The sequence below is a fragment of the Emys orbicularis genome, chromosome 2 (genome assembly GCF_028017835.1).
Source record: "Emys orbicularis isolate rEmyOrb1 chromosome 2, rEmyOrb1.hap1, whole genome shotgun sequence".
Taxonomy (NCBI): Eukaryota; Metazoa; Chordata; order Testudines; family Emydidae; genus Emys; species Emys orbicularis.
Window position 1 is genome coordinate 83723693 of NC_088684.1, and position 23607 is coordinate 83747299.

The 23607-nt window shown below is 40.0% G+C and overlaps 1 protein-coding gene across 1 annotated transcript in view; it reads left to right on the forward strand.

Annotated features, from left to right (window-relative positions):
• The window catches only part of ROCK1 (Rho associated coiled-coil containing protein kinase 1), a 168456-nt gene that overhangs the window by 50217 nt on the left and 94632 nt on the right, over window positions 1–23607 (forward strand). The window contains exons 3-7 of the mRNA XM_065397656.1: window positions 11663–11763; window positions 12614–12751; window positions 14317–14492; window positions 17350–17434; window positions 19701–19845. Of these exons, the coding sequence (XP_065253728.1) occupies window positions 11663–11763; window positions 12614–12751; window positions 14317–14492; window positions 17350–17434; window positions 19701–19845 (645 nt within the window). The remainder of the gene's footprint in view (window positions 1–11662; window positions 11764–12613; window positions 12752–14316; window positions 14493–17349; window positions 17435–19700; window positions 19846–23607) is intronic.

Sequence of the window (23607 nt, forward strand, 5' to 3'; positions counted from 1 at the left end):
TGATGCTGTACTGAGTTAAGAAAAGATCACTTGTGTGATAAATAAAACTATTTATTCAAAATCAAATTTACAGTCATCACATTCTTAATATTTTGTATCGTTCCTAAAATAATAAATCATAAATAATTATCACAGCACAACATTACTAAAACCATCACAGACAATATGATTTCAGTAAGCCACAAAGACTGTAGATTAGCAGGCTATTGGTACATGATATATTTAGGTGGTTATTGTTGTATAAGGTTTCTTGCCTTAAACTACATGAGAAGCCTAAACCCTGTAGTTGATGTATTTCTTCTTTTTTTGGTGTGCTTAGTGCTAGCTGTGCAGAATTCTGCTCTTTTTTGCTGATTTAAATAATTTTTGGTGCACAAGAAAGAAGCAAATGAAATTTAGCTATGTGGTTTAAGCTTCATTAAAAACCCCAGTGTTTGTCTAGTGCAAAAGAACAAAATATTTTTTAGTCCTTTAAGGGAGCAGTGAAAAAACCTACATAAAATTATGTATTCTCTTTTGCAGCTGAAGGGCAACACTGTATATTACTGCATTGTCGTTATGGTTAATATTGGCATTTGCTACACTTTGAAAAGAACTTCAGAATTGTAAACTCTTAACTCATCTTGACCGTTTAAATGGAATGGCTTTTAAAGTAACCATAAGATTTTTCATAATTATGAATGCAGCCGTTTTTTCACAAGAGTCATGGTTCTTCAAGTGCTTGCTCATGTCTATTCCATTCTAGGTGTGTGCGTGCCCATGTGCACAGTTGTTGGAGACTTTTGCCTTCGTGGTATCCCTAGGGTCGGCTGTGGCACCCCTTGAGTGCTGCGCTCATGTGTCAGTATATTAGGCGCCACCGACCTTATGTCCACTCAGTTCCTTTTTACTGCCCGTGACGGTTGGTTGGAGTGCCTTGTCGTGTCTTTAGCAAGAGCGTTAGCGGTTATTCATAGTCCTTTGTTCTACGTATTCTGTACATAGTTAGTAGTTAGGGTATGTAGAGTCCTGGCTGGGACTTCGCCCCCGAGCGGGGCATCCCACGCTCACCCAGCTTCAAGCCATGTGCGTCATGCAGCAGGCCGATGACTATCAGTGGCCCCCAAGGCAGCTGCCTGAAGTGTTTGGGGGAAGCCTAAAGAAAGGACAAGTGTCGAATTTATAAGAACTTTTGTCCCCGTATACAGTGGGATATCCGCTTAAGGGCCCTCTTCCTGGAGGCTGCGCTCTGCCCCATGTCGGAGCCCTCCACCACAGAACCTACACTGAGTACTTTGGCTTCGGTGCGAAGCGCTTCACCCTGGACTGTTCCCCCTTGCTGGTGCCGAAGAAGCACCAGAAGAAGAGGAGCCCCTTGGCACCGAAGGACAAGGGGTCTGTGGGCAAATGACCTTTGTTAGGCCATACGCCCACCGTGAGGCTTCACGGGGATAGCGCTGAGGTTGGACCCTTGAGTCTGGCCAGGGATCCACCCACAACCCCGGGAAGGAGCGAAGGTCCCTAGCCTCTCCCAGGGCCGTCAGGACCCGAAGCGGTACCGGCAGCCAAAGAGGAAAGCAGATCGGCTCTGCAGGCGCCACACCAAGTGACTGTCCCGGCTACGACCCCACCACCGAAGGGGGAGCCTATGGGAGTGCAGCCTCATAGGAGGGCGGAGCACCCCCGATCACCGGACCGCAGGTGCACATCCCCATCTCCGTGACCTTGGACCCTAGCACCGTATCCTAGCTCTCCAGCTAGACAACCCAGGTTTCCAACGCGCTCCCCACCTACTAGGCGCGGGACGCCGGAGCTGCAACACCGTTCCCCATACTGCAAGTATTGGCGAACTTCCGGCCACAGGTCACCTAGGTCCCGGTCACTCTCCCCCAGGTGGTCTCCTAGTCGTCAGTCACTGTCCTGGAGGGGCTGCTCGGAATCACGGCACCAGTCCTGGTCTCCCTGGTACCGCTCCTCTGGCAGACATCGCTACTTGCCTTTGCCTCAGCAGGCAAACCCTGGTTGCCACTGTGGTCGCCGGAGGGACAGTGATCTGGATCAGAACAAGAATTTAGCCTGGCACCCCAACAAGGGAATTCTTCTCCTACGCAAGAGATAGTCGCAGCACCAACCACAGTGTCGTCGCAGCAGGGACAGTGGCTTACCCGGTGGCAGTACTGGAACCCATGAGGGGGTGCTGGTGATGCCAGTCACATATTCTCAGCCCTCCCTGGCTGCCTTGGATAAGCCAGTAATGGTGCCACCGCAGCCAGAGCATGGTACTGAGCCAGACGCGGCACCAGCGCACCGAACCCCAGCACCAAAAGAGCCTTCCCCAGACAAGAAGGGGGAAATGCGCTCCTCTGCAAGTGGAACAGTCCTAGTCATTGTGCCCTGACAAGGCCGGACGACTTTAAGGAGCACCATGCCCTCCTTTAATGGGTGGCTGAGAACTTAGACCTCCAGGCTGAGGAGGCCAACGACCTCTTCAGTGTCATTTCGGCCCCTGGCTCGGGTCGCATTGCCTGTGTACCCGGGGGTCCTTAAAATTGCCAAGTCATTGTGGCAAACCCCCTCCTCTATTCCGCCGACTTCTAAGAAGGTGGAATAGAAATACACTACATCCCTGCAAAGGGATTTGAATATCTCTATATGCATCCCCCTGCTGCACCACTGGTTGTGTCCGCAGTGAATGAAAGGGACCGAGAATGTCAAGTTAGCAGCATGTCGAAGAACAAAGAGGCCAAAAGACTTGATTTGTTTGGCAGAAAAGTTTATTCGACGGCTAGCCTACAATTCAGGGTCTCTAATCACCAGGTCTGCTGGGATCCTATAATTTCAATCTCTGAGACTCCCTGAATAAATTCAAAGAGGCCCTCCCACAAGATCATGCCCAGAAGTTTGCCACGCTGGTGGATGAAGGTACGTTGGTCGCCAGGGGGGTCCTCCAAATGGCCTGGGGCGCCACTGACTTGGCGGCCTGGGTGGTTGTATCTGTGGTGGCCATGAGACACAGCTCTTGGCTGCAGTTCTCTGGGTGGTCCCAAGAGACGCAGGCCACGATCCAAGACTTCCCTTTTGATGGCACTGAGCTCTTCTCTGAGCTTATGGACTCATGGCTACACTACCTTAAAGACTCCTGAGCCATCCTCTGCTCCCTTGGCCTTCATCCCCCGCAACAGTCCAGGAAGCCTTTCTGTCCTTTGCCGTCTCCTCCCCCTCAGCAGTCTAGGTCCTGGGGAACTCCCAGAGCGGGCTTCTACAGGAGGAAGGATAAAGACAAGGGGCATAAGCAGTGATACCTGTCCTCTTCCCGCCTGGCTGCATAACCTGACCCTCCCCGAATCCAGGGAGGCCAAAAGCAGGTGTTTTGAGGGTGCGCCTGAGGATGGCGCCAGAGCCAATCTGGTGGATCCGTCCCTCCCCTTCCTCAACCACCTCCGCCCTTTCTGGTCGGTCTGGTCTCATATCACCTCGGACTGTTGGGTGCCTGACACAGTTTTGTCAGGCTATACCCTACAGTTTACCACCAACCACTCCTCCCACCCCCCTTCCCCGTCCCTCTTTAGGGACCCTTCTCACGAGCAGCTCCTCGTTCAGAAGGTCGTCAACCTCCTGCCCCTCAGCTGTGTAATAGTTTGAGTGATTAGGAATCAATAAATGAGGGCTAATGGTGTTACATGGCAAAGTAGATAAAAATCAATGATTTTAAAAAAATCAGATTTTAAAAATGTAAATACATTTTTCTTTTTAAAAATAATCCTGTTGAAATTTGAAATTATGACAACCTGTATTAAGGCCTAAAATTTACTATAATCTATTAAAATAATTTAAATTAAATAAATAAGCAGTATGTTTGCTGCCAAAGTTTTAAAGCAAGTCACACTATTAGACTGTTGGAAGTCAGTGGCTAAGCACCTAGAACCAGAGTTTGCTGAAGTACTAAACTAACTTTTGACATCTGTAGCTTTTTTTGCAGGAACACAGAGGATATTTTCTTCTTTTCAGTTTATTCAGCTGGTTCAGTTCAATGACTAGTTCATTCAAAGTTAAGAAACGGATATGGAGTTGAAAACAAGCATTGGTGCATTTTTCTCTTTCAATCTGCAAATAAAAACTAGATATGAGAGGATTAGATCTATTAATTCTAAAATGTTGAAGGACATGTTGATTAGAAAAACTCTGTTTAAATCACTAACTATAAATAATACTACTTTTATTGAATAAATCAGTTAGTTTTAAATGCAAAACTTGTTTTAATAAACTTTGTCTTGCATGTCCAGCTCATTTAAGGTTAACATTAAAAAAATCAAGAAAACATTTAAATGTTGGTTTTGTGCATTTTAATGTAATTCCAATTTCTAGCCAAATAGAGCTTGACACAAATTATGAGTAAAAATGAATCATCCTCTAGTGAATAAGAAATGTTTCATTTACCATTTTCTATCATCATAAAAAAAGTAAAAATGATGATTGCAAACGTGTGTTAAGCTACATAATTGCTTAAATCAGGAAAGCACCTGGTGGGCCGGGCCGGTTTGTTTACCTGCCTCGTCCGCAGGGCCGCGGATCGCTGCTCCGGGCCAATGGGGGCTGCAGGAAGGGCGGCCAGTAAATCCTTTGGCCCGCGCTGCTTCCAGCAGCTCCCATTGGCCCGGAGCAGCGATCCGCGGCCAGTGGGAGCCGCGATCGGCTGGACCTGTGGACGGGGCAGGTAAACAAACCAGCCCGGCTCGCCAGGGGCTTTCCCTACACAAGTGGCGACCCCTGTTTGAGAAACCCTGGCTTAAATCAATGTGTGTAGATATAGTGTGTCTAGGTTAGCAAAAAGTCCCAAATTCAGTTGCAAATTTAACATGTTTTAATGGTTGCCAGCCATGGAGAATCAGCCTTTAGGAAAATAACTAAAAAGTACAAATGCAAAACAAGATTAAATGGATTATTTAAATCATGGTTTCCTGCTTGCTTGATTTTAAATCATGATTAAAATCACTGATTTTAATTGCTCTGATTTAAATCAGTCCACCATGTCACTTGATGACCGAGAGGTTGCAGATACTGGTCTGGGTGTTACTCTGGACTGAACTGACAGGCATTCTGATAGTGTTTTGTAATGTATTAAATTTTTAACACTGTTAAATAATGTTATTAAATAGTTTTTAATTGCATTTATTGCATAATAGGGGATAATTTGATTAAAATAATGCAATTTATGACATAACATTTTTACTTTAAATTTGAGTTTGTGCCTTTTTTCCATGATCACACCATGACTTTTCAAATCTTACTGTTACAAACTACTAGCCCTAATATAGTGTATAATGAAAGCTGAAAGGAGTAGAGCCTACTTTAGTTAAGGGCTTTTTTGCTGTGGGCTGATTGCTCAGATGCCTAAGAACAAGTGTTTTTTGTTTAACTTCCCACAGTTGAAGTTACACCTGAGCTAGCATAACCTTGTTATCGTGAACATATTGTGTACTCAGTTGTTTTCAAAGAAGGTGTGGTGAAACTTTATTGGAGAAAGGAGAAGCTGGAACTGGGCAAATAGAATACTCAATGCAGCAATTACAATTAATGTAATTTTGATTATTAAAAAAACTATTGGGCTCAGAAAAACTCCCACTTGTGCATTAGTGGTAAGAAAATGAAACTCACACAGTTGCATCTTCATTAAAACCTATTTCTCTAAGTAAAAATTACATATCACATATAAGCATAAAAATATAGCCTGAAATAGTATCAAGGTGGAGATATATACAACAAAAAGCAAAGAATATAGGGTTTTATAAAAGGTAAGATGACCGTGTTCTGTGTGGATAAATACACCTCTACCCCAATATAACGCAACCCGATATAACACGAATTCGGATATAATGCGGTAAAGCAGCTCGGGGGGGCGGGGCGGGGCTGTGCACTCCGGTGGATCAAAGCAAGTTCGATACAACGCAGTTTCACCTATAATGCGGTAAGATTTTTTGGCTCCCGAGGACAGCGTTATATCGGGGTAGAGGTGTACCAAAACACAGTGGGGTGAGTCTGAGTGAGTGGTTGCCATAAAGAGACACAGTCAAGTCTTATTTGGTCCATATTATTATTATTATTATTATTTTATTATTATTTTTTAAGCGTTTACATAACCTAAGACCCATTGAAACGAATCTATGATTTTTTTTTTTTTTAGTTCCAGTGGAAAACGGTTTAAAAATAAAACAAGAAATACTCCCTTGCAGTGTTTGCAATCTAAAGGTTGTAGCATTGTCCTAAAACCCTAAAGTGAAGTTGACTATAAACCGAACTGAACTTGCCACTTTGCTTTCACAGTCCAAGTTGAAAGAAGTGCAAAAAAAAATTAAATTTTAAAAATCGTCAATTATAATAACTTAGTGTCTTTTAACTACATTTTCTTTTGTCATTTTTAAAATTTCAACTCCAATTCTTCTGTATGTTGAACAAACGGAATAATTATACCATAAGATAAAATGAGAAAAGATCACAGCATGATCACAGCAATGTATTCGCCAAAGGAGATTCAAATTAGCAATTAGGTGAGGGCAACCCAACCCATAGATTGGGCATTCCATTCTGTTTGGTATGCTCCAGCCAAACTGGGAAGTGGAACCAGTGAATAAAGTACTTATCATTAACTTCTTCTGCCTGATACACATGTATCTAACAGATCCTGGAGCACCCGGACACTGAAGAACAAGCCCCAGAAAAGTGAGGGGGTGATGTGTATTCCTTTCTTTCCCATGATTGGGGAAGGGGACATACCATTGGAGGAGGAGAAAAGTGGTGTTAATTCCTCTTCACAGTGATACTTCCCCATAGTTTCTATTAGGTCTATGTGATTATCCAAGTTTACTGCACACCTAGAAGCCAAAGCTGATATCAAAAATATAGCTCCAAACAGTGCTTAGAGTAGTACCTGTCCAGCATACACTTCTAGTGGTTATGGTGACACGAGCAAACTGTCCTGGGATCCCTCTAGTGTTCCTCCTCTTTATTGTTGACCTTGGCTAGTAGGTGGGTGATACATTTTTCAGCTACTCACGCATCAATTTTTGTATTTAATTTGGGTCTCTTCATATTGTTTTGTTAAGGCTAGGATGCATTAAGATATTTCAATTTTTTCCACATACAAGATCCACAGATACATTAATCAACAGGCTTTCAGCCTGTGTACAGCTACATAGTCAGACCCAGACCTGTTAGCTACTGATAGCAGAAGGCATAATCAACTACTGAAAAGCCCACCAGTTTTTCATTGTGTTTCCATAGTGTCAAGCTTTACAAGACTTCTTGCAGCAGAGCAAAAACATTTATATTAAAAAACAAAACAAAAACAAAACAAGAACAAACATAAACTTGCTGCTGTATCTGTGTTCTTGGTACTACCCCATACAGGGGGATTTAAAAGTCCTGTTCCTCTCTACTGCAGAAACACCCTGCCTATCTCCCATGCTTACTCTCACCCTGATTGCAGCATGGAGAATGCCTAGAATAAGGGGGAAACATGGACATGTGCCATCTGCCCCACACAGGAAAAGAAAAATACCCCTAAAAAGGCTGTAGTGCTCAGGAAAGCTAAATCCAGTTGCCGGCACAGGAATCTTTCATCTGTATCTGTTTAAATCTTCTGATGCGTATTCTTTCGGTCTAAGGGCCAACAGAAGGAAGCACAAATCCAGATGGTGCAGGAGCTCCTTATTGCCTTCTTGAGGGGAGGGACAACTTTTAGAGTCACAACAGGAACCACAGGAGGAGAAAAGCAGGAAAAACTCTTTCAGATAGAATTCAAATACATGCTTAATAGGGCAGTTTACATCCAACTTTTGAGGAAATGTCAAAGACAGACAAGGAGGAGCCAGTTCAGAAGAGCAGTAATACTACTGAGAGATATTATCATTCAGGATTCAGAATTGAACCATATGTTTTTCTCAACCCAGCCTCCATAGATGTGATCAGAAAGGAATGGGAGTTCGTAGGAAAACCTGAGACTAAGCAAGATGACTAAGAAATGTGTGCAAGTTTAAATAAGATTTCATTTCCCTTCGTAATGTTGATGTGGCACTGGCATCCCTAGTTAAGGGTAATGCAATACTTACAGATGGAGAGTTAAGTCTTAAGAACCCCACAGACAGGAGGATGGATACAGTACTCAGAAGAAGTTCTGAGTTCTCGCATAACTGAAAACTTTCATTGCAATCAAATGCTTTGCCTGAACAGTATTGGCACGGATAGAAGATCTGTCTGAATCTATCATCTCAAATAAAGGAAGTGCCATGGTTTGTAGCTCTCTCCTGGAAAGATCTCCCTGGCATCAGGCTGTATTTATGAAAACTCTCTGGATGCCCACCAGTATTCAGTAAGAGTGATGGGCTACAATGTGGTTACCCATTGACATGTGATTGCGCAGTTGGAAGACATGTCCAAGCTAAGGTAACTTTAGCATTATCAGAATATTAAAAGGAAAATTATTTGTAGAACTGACGGATAAAGTGGTGACAGATTCCTCAGTCAAAGAAAAGTCGACTCTGTCTCCTAACAAGCCCCCCAGGAGGGAATATAAATCCTATTCCAAACCCAAGCAATCCTTTTCAGGCTTCCAGACCAGCAGGTTTGGCGGACAAAATAATTTGTTAGTCCTGGGGAAAGTGGTTAGATCCAGAGATGGCAAGTCCAGGTTTGACCCATCCACCTTCTAGTGGCGCTTCAGGTCCTCCTGAACAACTCATGTCTCACTGCCACATCAAAATGGGATAGACCATTGCAATGGTGATCGTCTCCTTCAGTTTGTAGATTGTTGGCCTTGAATTGCTTCCAGCAAGTGGTTTCTGAAGATTGTCCAGAGAGGATCTACAAATCCATGTTTAGTTCCTTCAAAGTGGTTCACAAACTTAATCTGCAGTAGGAATTCAGAGTTTATCGTTCAGAGCATGTAAGCTCATTATCACATTTCAGACAACGAGGGAGATATCCATTTCTATGGAAGCTGTCTCAACTGGCAGGCTTTTAGGTGTAGCTGGCCGTGCTCTCTCCTATCAGTGACAGACAGGTCTGCTTCAGCCTTTGTAGCTGCATGCAGGCTAAGAGCCCACTGATTAATTGGTCTGTGGACCTTGTAAATCAAAGAGGAAATTTTCCATAAGATAGTTTTCCTATTACAAGCAGCAGATTCTATATGACTTTTGATGTTACTATAACATGATATTGTCTAAGGGAGTTGTTTAAGAATTTAATGTACATATAGTGGCTGTCTTTCAGACATTTAAGTTGCAATTTGCAAGTGCCCCCAAAGCCCAACTAGCCATTTTATAATATTTGGACCTAAATTGCTGTTAACAATGCATTTTCATTTACTCTGTTAAGATACCAAGTGGTACTTCAATACACTATAGAATAAATTATTGCAAAATTTTTGCCTTTCAAAATAAGTCAGTGGTCTTTAGTTTAAAAAAAAAAAAAACTCAAGTCACAAACCATCCCAAACTTTATTTTGATTTACATCTTCTTTAAAAACAAAATAAGTATCTATTATAGTAACTTAAAGAAAAAATTGCATCTGATGTTGTTCAAATGCCAGTTTTAGCCTTATGTTAATTAAAGTGACTGAAATATGAACCCTGTGAAAAACAATAGCTGAGTGTATAGTATTAAACATCAGTTTGATAACAGAATAAAAGTTTCACATTGTTTTAACCTTTCTGTCCTTTGATCCTTCAGAAATGAGTGACGTTAACCTGGTCATAGGCTAAGTTTATGTTTGAAACCATTTGAGGCAAACTTTCACGTCATGTCTTGCTTTTATCTGCATTAGTATGAAGACTTTTCCTACAGTGTTGACAGTCTTCTTGTAATAGGATTGTTAGGCAACCAATTATTGACAAACAGAAAAGGTTTGCCATGGTGATTTGTTATGTTTCAACCCTATCCCGTCCTACTGATCCTCTAGCCTTAGACTAAGCCAACCTTGCTTGAATAGTCAAAGAACTTAAATTAGATCTTATGCAGTTTACTAAAGATTCTAACCATTTTACAGAATCTGAATCACACTTGTAACTCTTTATTTCTGTAGCATAGTTTATTAAATTCTGTGTGTGGTATATACTGCTCTGTAAACCAGGGGTTTACATTAGAAAGCAAGGGAAAAGAATATTCAAACCAAGGTATGGAGTTTTATGAAAACTCCTTGTTACTGGAATTCAGCTGCATTCCTGCTGCTTTATTTTAAATTGGTCCTTTTTAATATGAAAATTAATTTCTGCATGCATCTTTTGTTTTTAAACATGCTCTGTATATAGGACAACCAAGTAATTTTTAGTAGCATGCCAAATAATTATTTAAAAATAATCTTGATTACCGCAATATCAGTTCCTCCCCTCACAATTCTTTCAAAACTTTCCTTTTTGGTCTAAAATTCTATTTTGGAAATAAAACAGGATTATTGCTGTGAATGTTAGAAATGGAGCTGTGTAAAAGCTGTTCTGTGCTTGTACCAAAACGTGAAGCTTTTCCATGTAGTCTCATGCCAGTGCTGACCCATATGGATTAAAATAGCCTGTTTTTAATCTATGACCAAATTTGGAATTAGAATATCTGCCCACTGGGAGTTTGTAAATTTTTGTAGTTTAAAGAATGACAGGTTTATATAAATAATTACAATGATTCTCACTGCATGTTTTAAATTAAAATTCACTTTTTCAACTATAGAAAAGTAATAAAAGTACCAGCAATTTGTTGTCTAAGGAGCTTGTTTAAGTGTGTTTTATACCTGTAGTATGGTAGTTTCTCAAATCTTTTACATACATGCCCTTTTAATGATGGTCTTTTTATATTGTTCTGTATACAAGCAGGTCACCTTAGATGCAAAATTTCTGCATTCCAGTAGCTTTTTCAGATATTTATTTTGAATGTGAGCTTTCGCCATTTAAACTGTTTCCTTCTTAGCTTGAGCTTGCAATGAAGTTGTTGTACTGTGACATTTTTCTGTTACCATGGTAATGAAAGTGAGGTCATGGATTCAGAATACAGATTTCCATAAGATGAGCAAGGCCTTGTCTTAAACGTATCTTTTAATAAGCATCAGATGTCGTAAGAACAGTTATCAGTAAATGAAATGTAAATTGATTTTTGTGTTAAATCCAGTATACTTGAAAGATTTTCTTAATATGAAAGTTCCTTTTCTTATGTTTTTAATGTTACTCCTGGGTGAATTCTGTGCACAGTCTCTTTTTAAATTCTGTAAAATTCTGCATGTTTTGTCAAAAATAACAAAATATAATCATGCCAGTTTCAATTATCTTGGTAATTTATTTCAGAATTCTTGTCAGTAACAATACAGACCACAGAAAAGATTGAGGAAATATATTTTGAAAAATAGATTCCTTACTAGGAATATTAATATAGAACTTTGTGTAATAGTTCATTTGAACTACAATACAGAAAGGGTGTAATTGTAGCGTGACCTTTCTTGCGGCTTCCCTTCTCCTCCCCATCAGAATCAATTATTCTGCAGGGGTTGGGAGGGGAATAATCTGCAGGGGACATTAATTCTGTGCTTGCAGTATTCCCCCAGGTGTATAATGTGTAGCACTGTAATAACCTGTATAGAAAGACAGGTGAAGGTTTTATTAATGAATTACTGTACTGTTTTAATGCTTTTATATTTTTTCTCTTTATACAGATAAAGACACAATTAATAAAATCAGAGATTTGCGCATGAAAGCTGAAGATTATGAAGTGGTGAAGGTGATTGGCAGAGGTGCATTTGGGGAAGTTCAGTTGGTAGGTTATATTTCCGTGTGTAAATAGAGTTGGATTTTGTTTTATCATAACTCAGTGCTACTTACCTTTTTATTTTTAATAAGGTATTTTTTAAAATTAAGCTAATCTTGTAATATAGGGACCATAAACCTAGTGAGAATTTTATTCTGGGAAAGAGTTTTCTAGGATCCTAACGTTTAATACTCACATGCACAACATCTGAGTTGAATGTGCATTTTCCCTACCCAGAGGCTGAGTACCCTCTCTATATACTAGTCCTGGCCACTGCAACTCTAGGAATTTGTGAGACAGCTCTTCAGCTGATATAAATTGTCATAGGCCCGTTGATGTCAGTAGGCTCTGACAAATTACATCACCTGAGGAGCTGCCTCCAAAACCTGAACACAGATTTTCCACATATAGCATTTTTTGTGGGTGGTGAGTTAACAACCAGGCCTGCTCATATTGAATTACTGAGTTGGGTAGCTGCTGGAAGAAATGTAAAATAAGGCAAATGTGCTCTTCAAAATATTTATTTTTCTTTTTACGTTAGTTAACAAAAATATTTACACTTTTATTAAAAACAAATAAATGAAAATTACAGAGCAATTACTGTGTACATGGACTTTTATTTTTAATATTCTTAGCAAATGTTCTATTTTGGTAGTTGTGTTGTAGTTAGAAAATGCAATTTTATACCATGTAGATCAATAGAATAATTATTTTTACCAAAGAACCGTGAAGAATTGGATAAAATCAGTGAACTAAGGTAAAATGCTCAAAGCAGAAAAAATACTGAATTAAATATTTTAATAGATCATCAATATGGAAAGTTAATCTATTTTTCTATATCTTAATTTTATCTTCAAAGGTAAGGCATAAATCTTCAAGGAAGGTGTACGCTATGAAACTGCTGAGCAAGTTTGAGATGATAAAAAGATCAGATTCTGCATTCTTTTGGGAAGAAAGGGACATTATGGCTTTTGCTAATAGCCCCTGGGTTGTTCAGGTATAGTGATACCACTGTTAATATTTTTGATTATGGCAGGGTGGTTTTGTTATATCACTGGATAAATCACATTGTAACTGAAGAATTATATAAATTTTCATTTCTAGCATTGTTTCCTAAGCAACTTACAAAACTGCCTTTTTCAGCTAGTTGAAATGTTTTGTTAGGTAAAGCCATTGAAAATTTGAAAGCTGCAAAAAAACAAAATTGTAGTTGTCGTAATTCTTTTTAAAATTATATTAAATTAAGTCGTTATGTTTTGAATTGATATATGGTAAAATAATTTTGTTAAAATTGTTGTGCCTGCTTGACAAGAATTCTTTGCGTCACCCCAGTGTATGTGACAATTATTCATGTAAAACATATCTTTCTAAAAACAAGTAGTTGGACAAATATATATCTCTATTTTCCGTGTCTTTGGTAAATGAGGTTAAATGCAAACTTTGAAATGAGATGAGAGAAGCCATAATTGGGCAATGTGGTATCGTAGATTTGTGGTGATAAATGCAGTTTAGCCTATATAATTTACAGTATGAACTTTTTTTTCCCCCAAGCCTCACTTTCTACTTTGAAATATAAGGACTGGGTCTTGCAAAGACTTACACATATGCTAACTTGCTCAGTGGTACTACTCTTAATTTTAAGAATGGTGCCTACATCTTTGTTGGGTTATGGTTAAATGACCTAACTTTCAGGATCAAGCTCATGTAAGCCTTATTTACACTGACTTGGGAAAAAATCATGCTAGTATTTTTCTAGACCATGATTATCTGGAAAGATGTTTGCATTGTTTCCAAACAGTGTGTAAATTCAAGAGCCATTAATTCACTGGTACTGTTTATTTTGAGCAGACCTATACCAACAGATAAAGGTGGATTTTTACTTTTTTTTTTTTAATTGTAACTCGCTTTTCAGACTATGATTTGATAGAAGAATGATAAATTTGCAATAGTAAATCAAATACAGTAACTAGGACTATAAGAACACTGCAGAAAATTCAGAAAAATTGAAGAGTTTTCATTTATAACTTGTGCATTTTTGGTAGGCAAATACACTCTCCTGGATTACTTGATGCATTTGTTAGACGATGACCAGTTTGCAGTTCTGTACAATACTTTATTTTAATAAGATCCTAAATAAAACATCTATCTAAAGAAAATATACAGGCACTTCAGAAAAAATGCAGGCAGATGTCTTTGATAAAGTATTTCCTTTTTTATGTATTTGTAAACTAATCAGCTGTCTCATTTAATTGATGGAAGCTTGTTGCCCAGTTATGTAGGTGTATATAGTCTGAGGGTGATCTTAATATTCATTGAGCTATCACTCCTTTAAACTGCTCTTTGGCAGCATAAAGAGGCAGAAGACAGCAGAAATGGTGCCCCCTCTTCATAAGGGGAATTCTGGTTGACAAAAGCTGCTAGAATGGCTCTAGTAATTCTACAAATCTTTGTGTTAAAACATTTGCAGTGAAATTCATTGGATTAATACAATATGCAAAATTTTCAAGCTTTTATATTAAGATATACTGAATATTTAGTTACTTATTTTTGTTTGTTTTATAGTTATTTTATGCATTCCAAGATGACCGTTACCTTTACATGGTGATGGAATATATGCCTGGTGGGGACCTTGTGAATTTAATGAGCAACTATGATGTTCCTGAGAAATGGGCAAGATTTTATACTGCAGAAGTTGTTCTTGCGTTGGATGCAATTCACTCAATGGGCTTTATTCACAGGTGCATATATAATTACTATAGTTAAAGTAGAACTATATTAATCTTTACTTTGTCAGAATGTCTTTATAAGAATTACTTAATCTGTTTTTAAATTGTTGCTGGTATTATTACTACATGGTTATTCCCCTAGATACCTTCAAAATTTCTTAGCGTGAGAAAATGCCAACCTGAGATGATCATTTTCACGATAAGATATTTTCAGCAAATTGACAGTACTTGAGTATTCTGTTCTCTGCCTGAGTTTGGGATTTCTGGGATTTGCCCACTCTACAGATGATAGAAATGAAACCAAGATGGATCTAATAATCTATCCCAAGCCTTTGTACTAAAATTTTTAGTTTGGTTTCTTTCCTGAGTAGCGAAAGCATATGGTTTAGTAACTGGATAATAATAGTATTTGATAGTGTCCACTACTAGGTACTATTATTTATTAGATGTGTTGTAGTAGTGCCTAGAATCAGGGCGCTAAACTCTGTACAAACACCTAGTAAGGGATAGTCCCTGCGACAATTTGTTTACAATTTAAAGGAACAAGAAGACAAAGGGTAATAGGGGAAACAGAGTCACAGACAGGTAGAGTGATTTACTTCAGGTTGCACAGCAGGTCTCTGACAGGAATAGAATTTAGATTGGGACTCAGGAGACTCAATGCCCTAATCCACTGGACCACGCCACAATATTTGCTTTAGAATATATCTCTAATGACATCTAATCAGGCTTGCTATCTAATCAGTTCTCACGGTAAGGGACTGATAGGATTGAATGAATCTGAAGATTGGGTGCAATCTTTCTATATTTGTTCTACTTCATGAGTGATCCACTCCAGTAGATTTAATTTAGTTTTGTCTCCAAAGAGAGATGTGAAAAAAGGGTACAAATATGAGAGCGATACAGAGAGAATATAGATAGATTGGTAAATGAAGTAGCTCTTTCAGCCTCTTACTAATGAGGTAACATTGAAAGAGCAAGTCATGGAAAGGAAGAATACTATCTGCAACTATTGCAATTATTTTTCAACTCCCTAGACATGTATTTCTGCCTACGTTTGTTAGTTGTGCCACGGGAACAAAAAACTAACATATACCACACTTTCGTTCATAGTCCTCATCTCTGATTTTTATCCATCCCTTCTGATTTGGAATATCAGAGTGGCTAGATATAATACACCAATTTTAATTGCCCTTTTATTCCCCCTAAAGAGAACTCAATCATCATTGGTTGATACAGAAATCAAAAATGGCTACATAATCAGTGACAGGCTTGTCTTAGTAAATTACATATCTCTAAAGCCCTGCAAATCTGCAGATATCCGCTTTATATCCGTGGATGTGGATACAAATTTTGTATCCATGCAGGGCTCTACATATATATCTATATTTCTCATTTTTGTTATGATTAAAAACAGCAGAATGTTATAGTTCTATTTTACTAGACTATTAATCAAAATAGAGTTGAAATAAAACCCCAAAACCACTAAACAAAGGAACATTAGCATATTAACTTTCTTTTCAACTAAAGCAATCTTAAATACAAATTTTCTGCTGTGTAATAAAAACAGCATAAATTTAATCAAATTATTTTTAATTAAATATGTATAGTGAATTTCATTGTGAAGGATCCCAAAATACTTTGCATACTGTATACATTTAAGAATCACTTACCCATATCTGAAATATAATCAGATCTGGGGTAGATTATAATAGCTATTCTGTGGTTAGCATTTGTGTAAAGTTTTTGGATTTGTATTTCATTAATTGGGAACTGAAGAATAATTGCTCCAACTGAAAATATAAGGGTAATTTTAGGTTGGGGCAATGTAAATAGCCAAATTGCAATTTGGCCAGGAGGTCAGGATTAACACTTATATTTTTGCAAAAAGGACTACTGCAAGAGTCAGATGTTGGTAGGATGAATGTTATACATAATTAATAATTAGCCATATCAAACAATCAAAATCAATTCCCATTATATAAAAGTGCATGTGTTGCCAAAGTTAGAAAGTTAAATCACAGAGGAAGCTGCTAACAGTATAAATAGGTAGGTTGTTGAAGTTACAGATTTGTTTTTGATTAGAGTAGACTCTTTTTCTTTTGGATTAGTTTATTTAAATGTAAGAAGTGAATAGAGAAGAGAGAAAGTGAGGAAGATTACGTTTCCGTTCCAAACAATGAACAAAAAACCAGACAGCAGCTGAAGATTCTCTGTTCTAGAAAACCTAGTGTGTGTAGTGAATTTCAAAGTTCTTCAAATGCTTGTCCATATATATTCCACTAGTGGTGTGCATCTTCCCCATGCACTTAAATTTAAAATCTTTTGGCCAGCAGTGCATGTTGGGGGCCACACCTGTGTCATGAGTGTCTCATGCCTCCAACTGAAGATGCAAAGGCTGGGGCATCCCCAGCTCTCTTGGTTCCTTCTCACCACCTGTGACTGCAAGTTGGAATTGCAGCGTCCAAGCTTCTTCATGCACAGAATGGCATATTCTTTGTTATGTAAATAATTGTACTGAGATTAATCCAGTGCAGAAGGACATTTTCATTAGGAAGGGATATGAGGAACTTGAGTTTGAAGAGTAATACCCAGGTTCTTGAACTGAACCTACATCTACTGAGTCTCAGTTCAGTGCCTTAATGAGAAGACCATACTTACTGATATTGGAAATTTGGGGGGTAATTTGACTGAGAGTTTGAAACATTGGAATGGGGCAAAAGGAACACTTGCATTTTTTTGAAGTGTCTTCTTGCCAGCTTAAGTGTCTTAGTCTCTTCTTGTCATGTCACATCAGAAAAATAGTTCTTTTCTTGTTTTGTTAAGTGAAACTAATTTGTCAAATTATGTATAATGTAATATTTTTCAGAGATGTGAAGCCTGATAATATGCTGCTGGATAAAGCTGGTCATTTAAAACTAGCAGATTTTGGTACTTGTATGAAGATGAATAAGGTTGGTATATTTAAACCTTGAATCTAGCACTGATATTTGAGGAGAGCATCCAGTGGATATTGTTCTTTGGGATGCCATCTGCTATTGATTGATTTTCTCTAGTGCTTAGCACTGTTGTGTTTGAGCACCTCACATCTGTTAACAAATTTAGCCTCACAGCATCCCTATGAATTAGGGAGATGTTATTATATCAGTTTTACAGATGGGATATTGAAGGATTAAGAGTTTAAGTGCCTTTCAGTCACATAGGAATTCTGTGGCAGAGACATAAAAAGAACCTAAGTGTCCTGGTACTAACCTCATTATCTTCAGACTGATTCTTGCCTGCATATTTATACCTGCCTCTGGAAATTTCCATTACATGCGGCTGACGAAGTGGGCATTCACCCACGAAAGCTTATGCTCCAATACATCTGTTAGTCTTTAAGATGCCACAGGACTCTGTTGCTTTTTACAAATCCAGACTTACACGGCTACCCCTCTGATACATGTATTTAGTGACACATTTCATTTTACACTATGGAGCTGATTCGATGTCCACAGTAGCCTTTACATGGACTTTAATGGAATATGGATCAGGCCCAGAGTGGCAGTATTCCTATTGATCATTTTAAAAAAGTTACTTATGATTGCCATCTAGCAGCCTGATCACAAATTGAGAAGAAAAGGTTGATTTTGCTGCAACCTTTTCGGTGGAAAGAATCAGGTTATTGAAGGGCTTGTTGGTAGAAAACCAGTGCAATGAGAAACATGAAAAGGAGCTCTTTTTAATTTGATGGATGCATTTATATCTGCTAATGTGCTACTCAAAGCTCTGAAGAAAATCTGAGGTCATGGCAGTGTCTCAGTGGTTGCAGACTAACTATCTCCTTCATGTCTTCGATTATCGTGTTACTGAAGTAAAAAAAAAAAGAGCTGAAGCAATTTCCGTCTCATTTGTCTGTGATGAAACAATCAGTATCCAAAGTTGCTGTGCCCTTTATGTGCTTATTTGCCATAACTTCACTCAGCAAAAATGTTTATGTAGAGCAACCAGGTGAAAGACATCTCAGAATTATTCTATTGGAATATGTCCTTGTGAGGCCATAAAATAATAAATGATTTCTGAAGCAAGTTTGCAAGCACTATAACAAAAAATTTGCTGATCCCTACACAGTGTTGTGATTGGTTTCTGTCAGACAATACTGCATACATGAACATATACTGGGGGGAAAACCTTGAAATAGGTGATCCTTGATAGATCACATGTAACTGATAAGCACATCTGTTAAATCTTTTCAGGAATGCTTGAATGAAGAACTTTGTCTAGCTGCTTTATAATAAATAAATAAAAGTCACTAAGAGCTCCTTCAAATAAAGCCAGACTTGGGCAGTATGTGTGGGCAGTTCCTCATAACTGCCTCAAATGGCTTTAGAGGAGTATCCTAGGCATGAATTTGGCCCTATATGTTAACTGTTCCAGGTCTAATCAAAATTAAGCTTAAGTAATGATGAATTTTGATGAAGAAAGGTGTTATCCTTGTTTGTATTTCTGAGCTGCAAAGTACCAAAAAAAAAAAAGACATCCATCCCCAATAAATAGACTTTAGCATATACTGCTGTTGCAGAGGCAATTCAGTGTCTGGAATACAGTTAATTTCACTCAAAAAAAAAAAAAAAAAAAAAAAAAAAAATTGCATGTACAACACTGGTTTTAAATTGGATATGTTAAGCAAAAATGAGTTATAAGCAACAGTTTTCCATTATGAAATTGCCTCTACAAATCCCCTCTCTATGAATAACATGCCCTGTCCTATGAAGCCTAGAATCATTTCAAAACTGTATAACCAATAGAGAGGAGCAAGGGGTGCTGACCATGAATCCAGTATTCTAAATCACAGCCAAGAGACTGCCCCTAATTTGTCAGTTCTTTCTCCAGTGGCACAAGCGGCCTTGGGACATTCCTTCCAGCCCTTATCCCTTATGCAGTTTGTCTATTTAGGATTTCAAGTTTTAATATCATTTAGTTTTTTGTGTTACTGTGGATTTTTTCAGAGCCGTTTAATAGTTATTTAATAGCGTTAAAATATATCTTTGGCAGATCTGGAGTTATGTGCTGCATTTAAAAGATATTTTTAGAATGATAAAATGCCCACCTCAGACCAACATTTTCAGAATCTCCATTGTTTAGGAAAGGAGTGTTCATCTAGATGATAAATATTCCCTTAAAATGTTGTGTAATTCCCATTCTAAATATTTCTGCCTTACTGTTTTGTTTTCTTTGTAGGAAGGTATGGTACGATGTGATACAGCTGTTGGAACACCGGATTATATTTCTCCTGAAGTATTAAAATCCCAGGGTGGAGATGGTTACTATGGACAAGAATGTGACTGGTGGTCAGTTGGGGTCTTTTTGTATGAAATGCTTGTTGGTGAGTAACAAGATCATCAATGTTTTATGAGTAAAATTAACTGCACTTACTACTTGACTTTGTTAAAATCACATTATGATGTTTCTCATGTACTTTAATTCATAATTATCCTGCTTTACTGGTTGACAGTAATTGTAGTATTTACAAAAAAATGTTTGTGCTGTACAGAGGCATCAGCAATATTATATCAGTGGGCTTTTGTGGGTTAGTGTTAATTTTGTGTTTAAGTTAAAGGAACTTGCTTCTGATGTAGTTTTATTCCCCTCACTAGATACTGCTAAAACTTCCCTGCCAGATACAATTGATCAAAAGTTTTTTTTTTTTTCCGCTGTGAAATGTACAAAAATGCATCAAGTGTCAGGTATTTTGAAAGATCTTTTGCGAGGAAGCCTAGTTCGGATGATCCTATAAGATCTCAATTCACCTTGCCTCCCATTTCAGATGAAACAAGTTGAATTATTTGCTGTATTAATACACCGGTATATTATTCAAAAACAGAATATAAAAATTCCACCATATGGCACTTACTATAACTTGGCCCAGTGTTGCTGACTCCGTCCTTGGTTATGGTTATGAGAGACCATTTTTTTAAAATGGGCAAACAAATTAAATTCACTTTCTCTTTCTCTTTGCAAGCATATACCCATCTATGTGCTGTTCATCACAGGCTAAGGAAAAATAATGAGAGCCCCCCCCCTTGTTAAAATATTGTCCGCACTTCAGTGGTGGACACTCTAGAAACATTTAAGACTTCTCTCCTGAAGTCTTATTGAACATGAAGCACCTTAACAATCCTGTTTGATTTGAATAAAATGAATCGGCACAAAATGTCCTTTTCACTAAATGGGATGCCTATATTAATAAGACTTACATTATTGTGATTAATGATGCACCCAACTCAACAACATCTGAGCATATATATGTAACTATAATTCTATATCAGTCATTTTGCCTGTAATAGATTGTAGCAGTAGCCACCCACCAAAACTACTACTTACACCCAAATCAAGCAAATAATTGAGCAAATAAATTAACCTTAAGTCATGGCAAGGTCAACTAACTCAGTCACTGGTGGACTGAGAGAGAGAAGGAATTCCGTAGTCGAGGCTCCAACAGCAAGAATTGACCATACTTGAACATTCTTTAGAGCAGTTCATAAACTGTGGTATGTGAGCTTGTTGACAGTGGTACCTGAAAAACAACAAAATTTTGTTTCAATGCACAGTTGCCACATGCACTGCAGTGTGTCAGAAAATATCCTAGAAGCAAAATGTACTCTCCTGTCTGTTTTCAGCCATAAAGGTGAATAACATTCACTCACCATGCAAGCATGGTGGTTTTATTTAGTGGTATGTTGTGCGCTGTGGCTGTGCAGGTAGGTGTTGTACTCTAATCTGGTGCACAGTTGGCTGGGTTTGTTTTAAGACTAACCTCCTGCTTGCATTGGGCCTCATAGGTTGAGTTACTAAGGTAAACTTGTGAAGTTCCATATCAGTCCAGCTAGAGCACCTCTTATCTCAAAAGCTGGTTGCATACATGGCAGGTTCAGAGTGGCTGCAAAACCTGCAGCCAGAGGGAGCCCTGAGACCAAAAGGCTGTCATGCAGGAATTTGCTGTAGAGCAGGAGCTCCCACTGTACTCCCTGGCCTTCAGACACTGCAGCCTAGCCCTTGCAAAACTGCGAGGCAGGAGACACGTGGAAAATTCCCCCTTCTCTCTGGAGGGAAGTTGGGAGGTGAGGGTGGTTAGTTGGGTCTGGTGGATAAAAGCCTAGCTATATAGAACTAAGGTGAGTTGCCTGGTTCTTCAGAAGCAGAACAGCTGGCTGACTGCAAATTTGAGCCTCCTCCCACGAGGGGGGACTATTGTGTAATTTGTTCAGCATTGCAGGTATCCAGGGGCACTGGTGGGGGTGGGAATGCTGCTGAGGAGAAGACACCTCCTGGAGCTGAAGCTGCATGGCGCTCAAATAAAGCTCCCATTCTTCTTTGAGTACTTCCTCATGTCCATTCCATGGTAGGTATGTGTGTGCCACATGCACAGTTGCCGGAGATTTTTTTCCCCTTAGTGGTATCCGTAGGACCAGCACTAACGCCCCCTGTAGCCCCACACACGTGCCAGTATAAGGGGCGCTGCCGGATCTGCACCCTTCCAGTTCCTTCTTACCACCCGTGACGGTTGCTTGGAATGACCTTGCTCTTGCAAGGCTTTTGCAGTGGTTTGGACTCTGTAGTCTAGTCTATATAGTTTTTGTAGTTAGTGTTTTTAGTTATAAGCTAATATTAGTGTGTGTAGTGTAAATAGCAGTCCCAGTCATCAAGGGATGTTGGCCCAGGGACTGGGCATGCCCCGGTCCTCAGGCTTCAAGCCGTGTACCTCCTGCAGCGAGCCCATGCCAATGACTGATCTGCATTCGAGCTGTCTAAAGTGCCTTGGGGGAAGCTCACATTAAGGAGATCTGCAGAGGCTTCAGACTGCATTCACAAAGATAGGGACATTCAGTCTGAAGGCTTTGCTCATGGAGGCAGCCCTCAGACTGTCCTTGGAGTCGTGCCGCTCCAAATCGCTGCCAAGCACTTCAGCCTCCAGGCAAAGTGCTCCACTGGCACTGTGCTTTTCCTGGTGCCGTTCTCCATTGCTGGTGCTGAGGAAGAAGCATAAGAAACAGTGCACTGAGAGAGGGCACTCTCTTGTGCCAAAGAGGGACAAGCAGGGAGCAGCTGATGCAGTGAGACCCGTGCCGGGCCACTTGTCTTCCCTAGAGCCACGGTCGGCTCTGGCGACTCCGGCTAGGGCACCGAGCCCAGTCTGGGACCCATCTCCGACTCCTGGGATTGGTTGTGGCACTTTGTGCCTGCGGGCCCCCTCGACTCTGGAGGCCTTCCAGGCTGCAAAGGATTTGATGTCCCTCCTGATACCGCCCACCCCCCAAAGTTCCTTGCCAACCAGGGCTACCGGGGATAGAGGGTTTAAGAGGTGGGGAGTTCCATCGCGACAGCAACCAACGCGGCATCTCCCAGAAGAAAGCCCTCCATTGTCTTGCCACAGTGGTCCCCAACCCGGCGCCGGTCACCAATTTCCTGGCACCACCTGGAGGCAGAAGTGGGTATGGCTCTGCCATGGTCTCCAAGGGAAGAGTCCTCTTCAGAATCTGAGGGGGAATCCTTCACCCTGCCGTAAAAGTATCGGTACCCGACTTATGCACTGGACTTCGGTAAAGGCACTGCAGTTGGTGCTTGGCCCCTGGGCCATTGGCCAGTGCACTGGCAATATTGGAACCTGTGGTCACACTTTGTGGTGTCCAAGAGATGAGCCACTGTTTCATCCCGACCGGCACCGGACCCCAGCACCTAGGTCACTGAAGTAGCCCAAATGGAGGTGGTGCAAGTGGAGGAGGAAGGACCAGTCCCTCCTATAGTGCTAGCCTCTTCCTTGTCATCTCCGGATGAGGCGGTCGCAGGTCCTAGTAACCAGTTTCTGCCAGATGACTACAGGGCCCATCAAGAGCTCCTGAAACAGGACACCACAAACTTGGGGCTGGAAGCTGAGGAGCTAAAGGAGTCCACGCACAGTCTGATCGATATCCTGGCTGCAGGGGATCCCTCCAGAATGGCCCTGCCAGTCAATGAGGTAGTGTTGGGGCCGGTAAGGGCGCTATGGCAGACCCCTTAGTCTCTGCCCCCTACCTCCAAAAAGGGCAGAGACGAAGTACTACGTACTGGCCAGTGAGTTTGAATACGTGTACTCACATTCCCCCTCCCC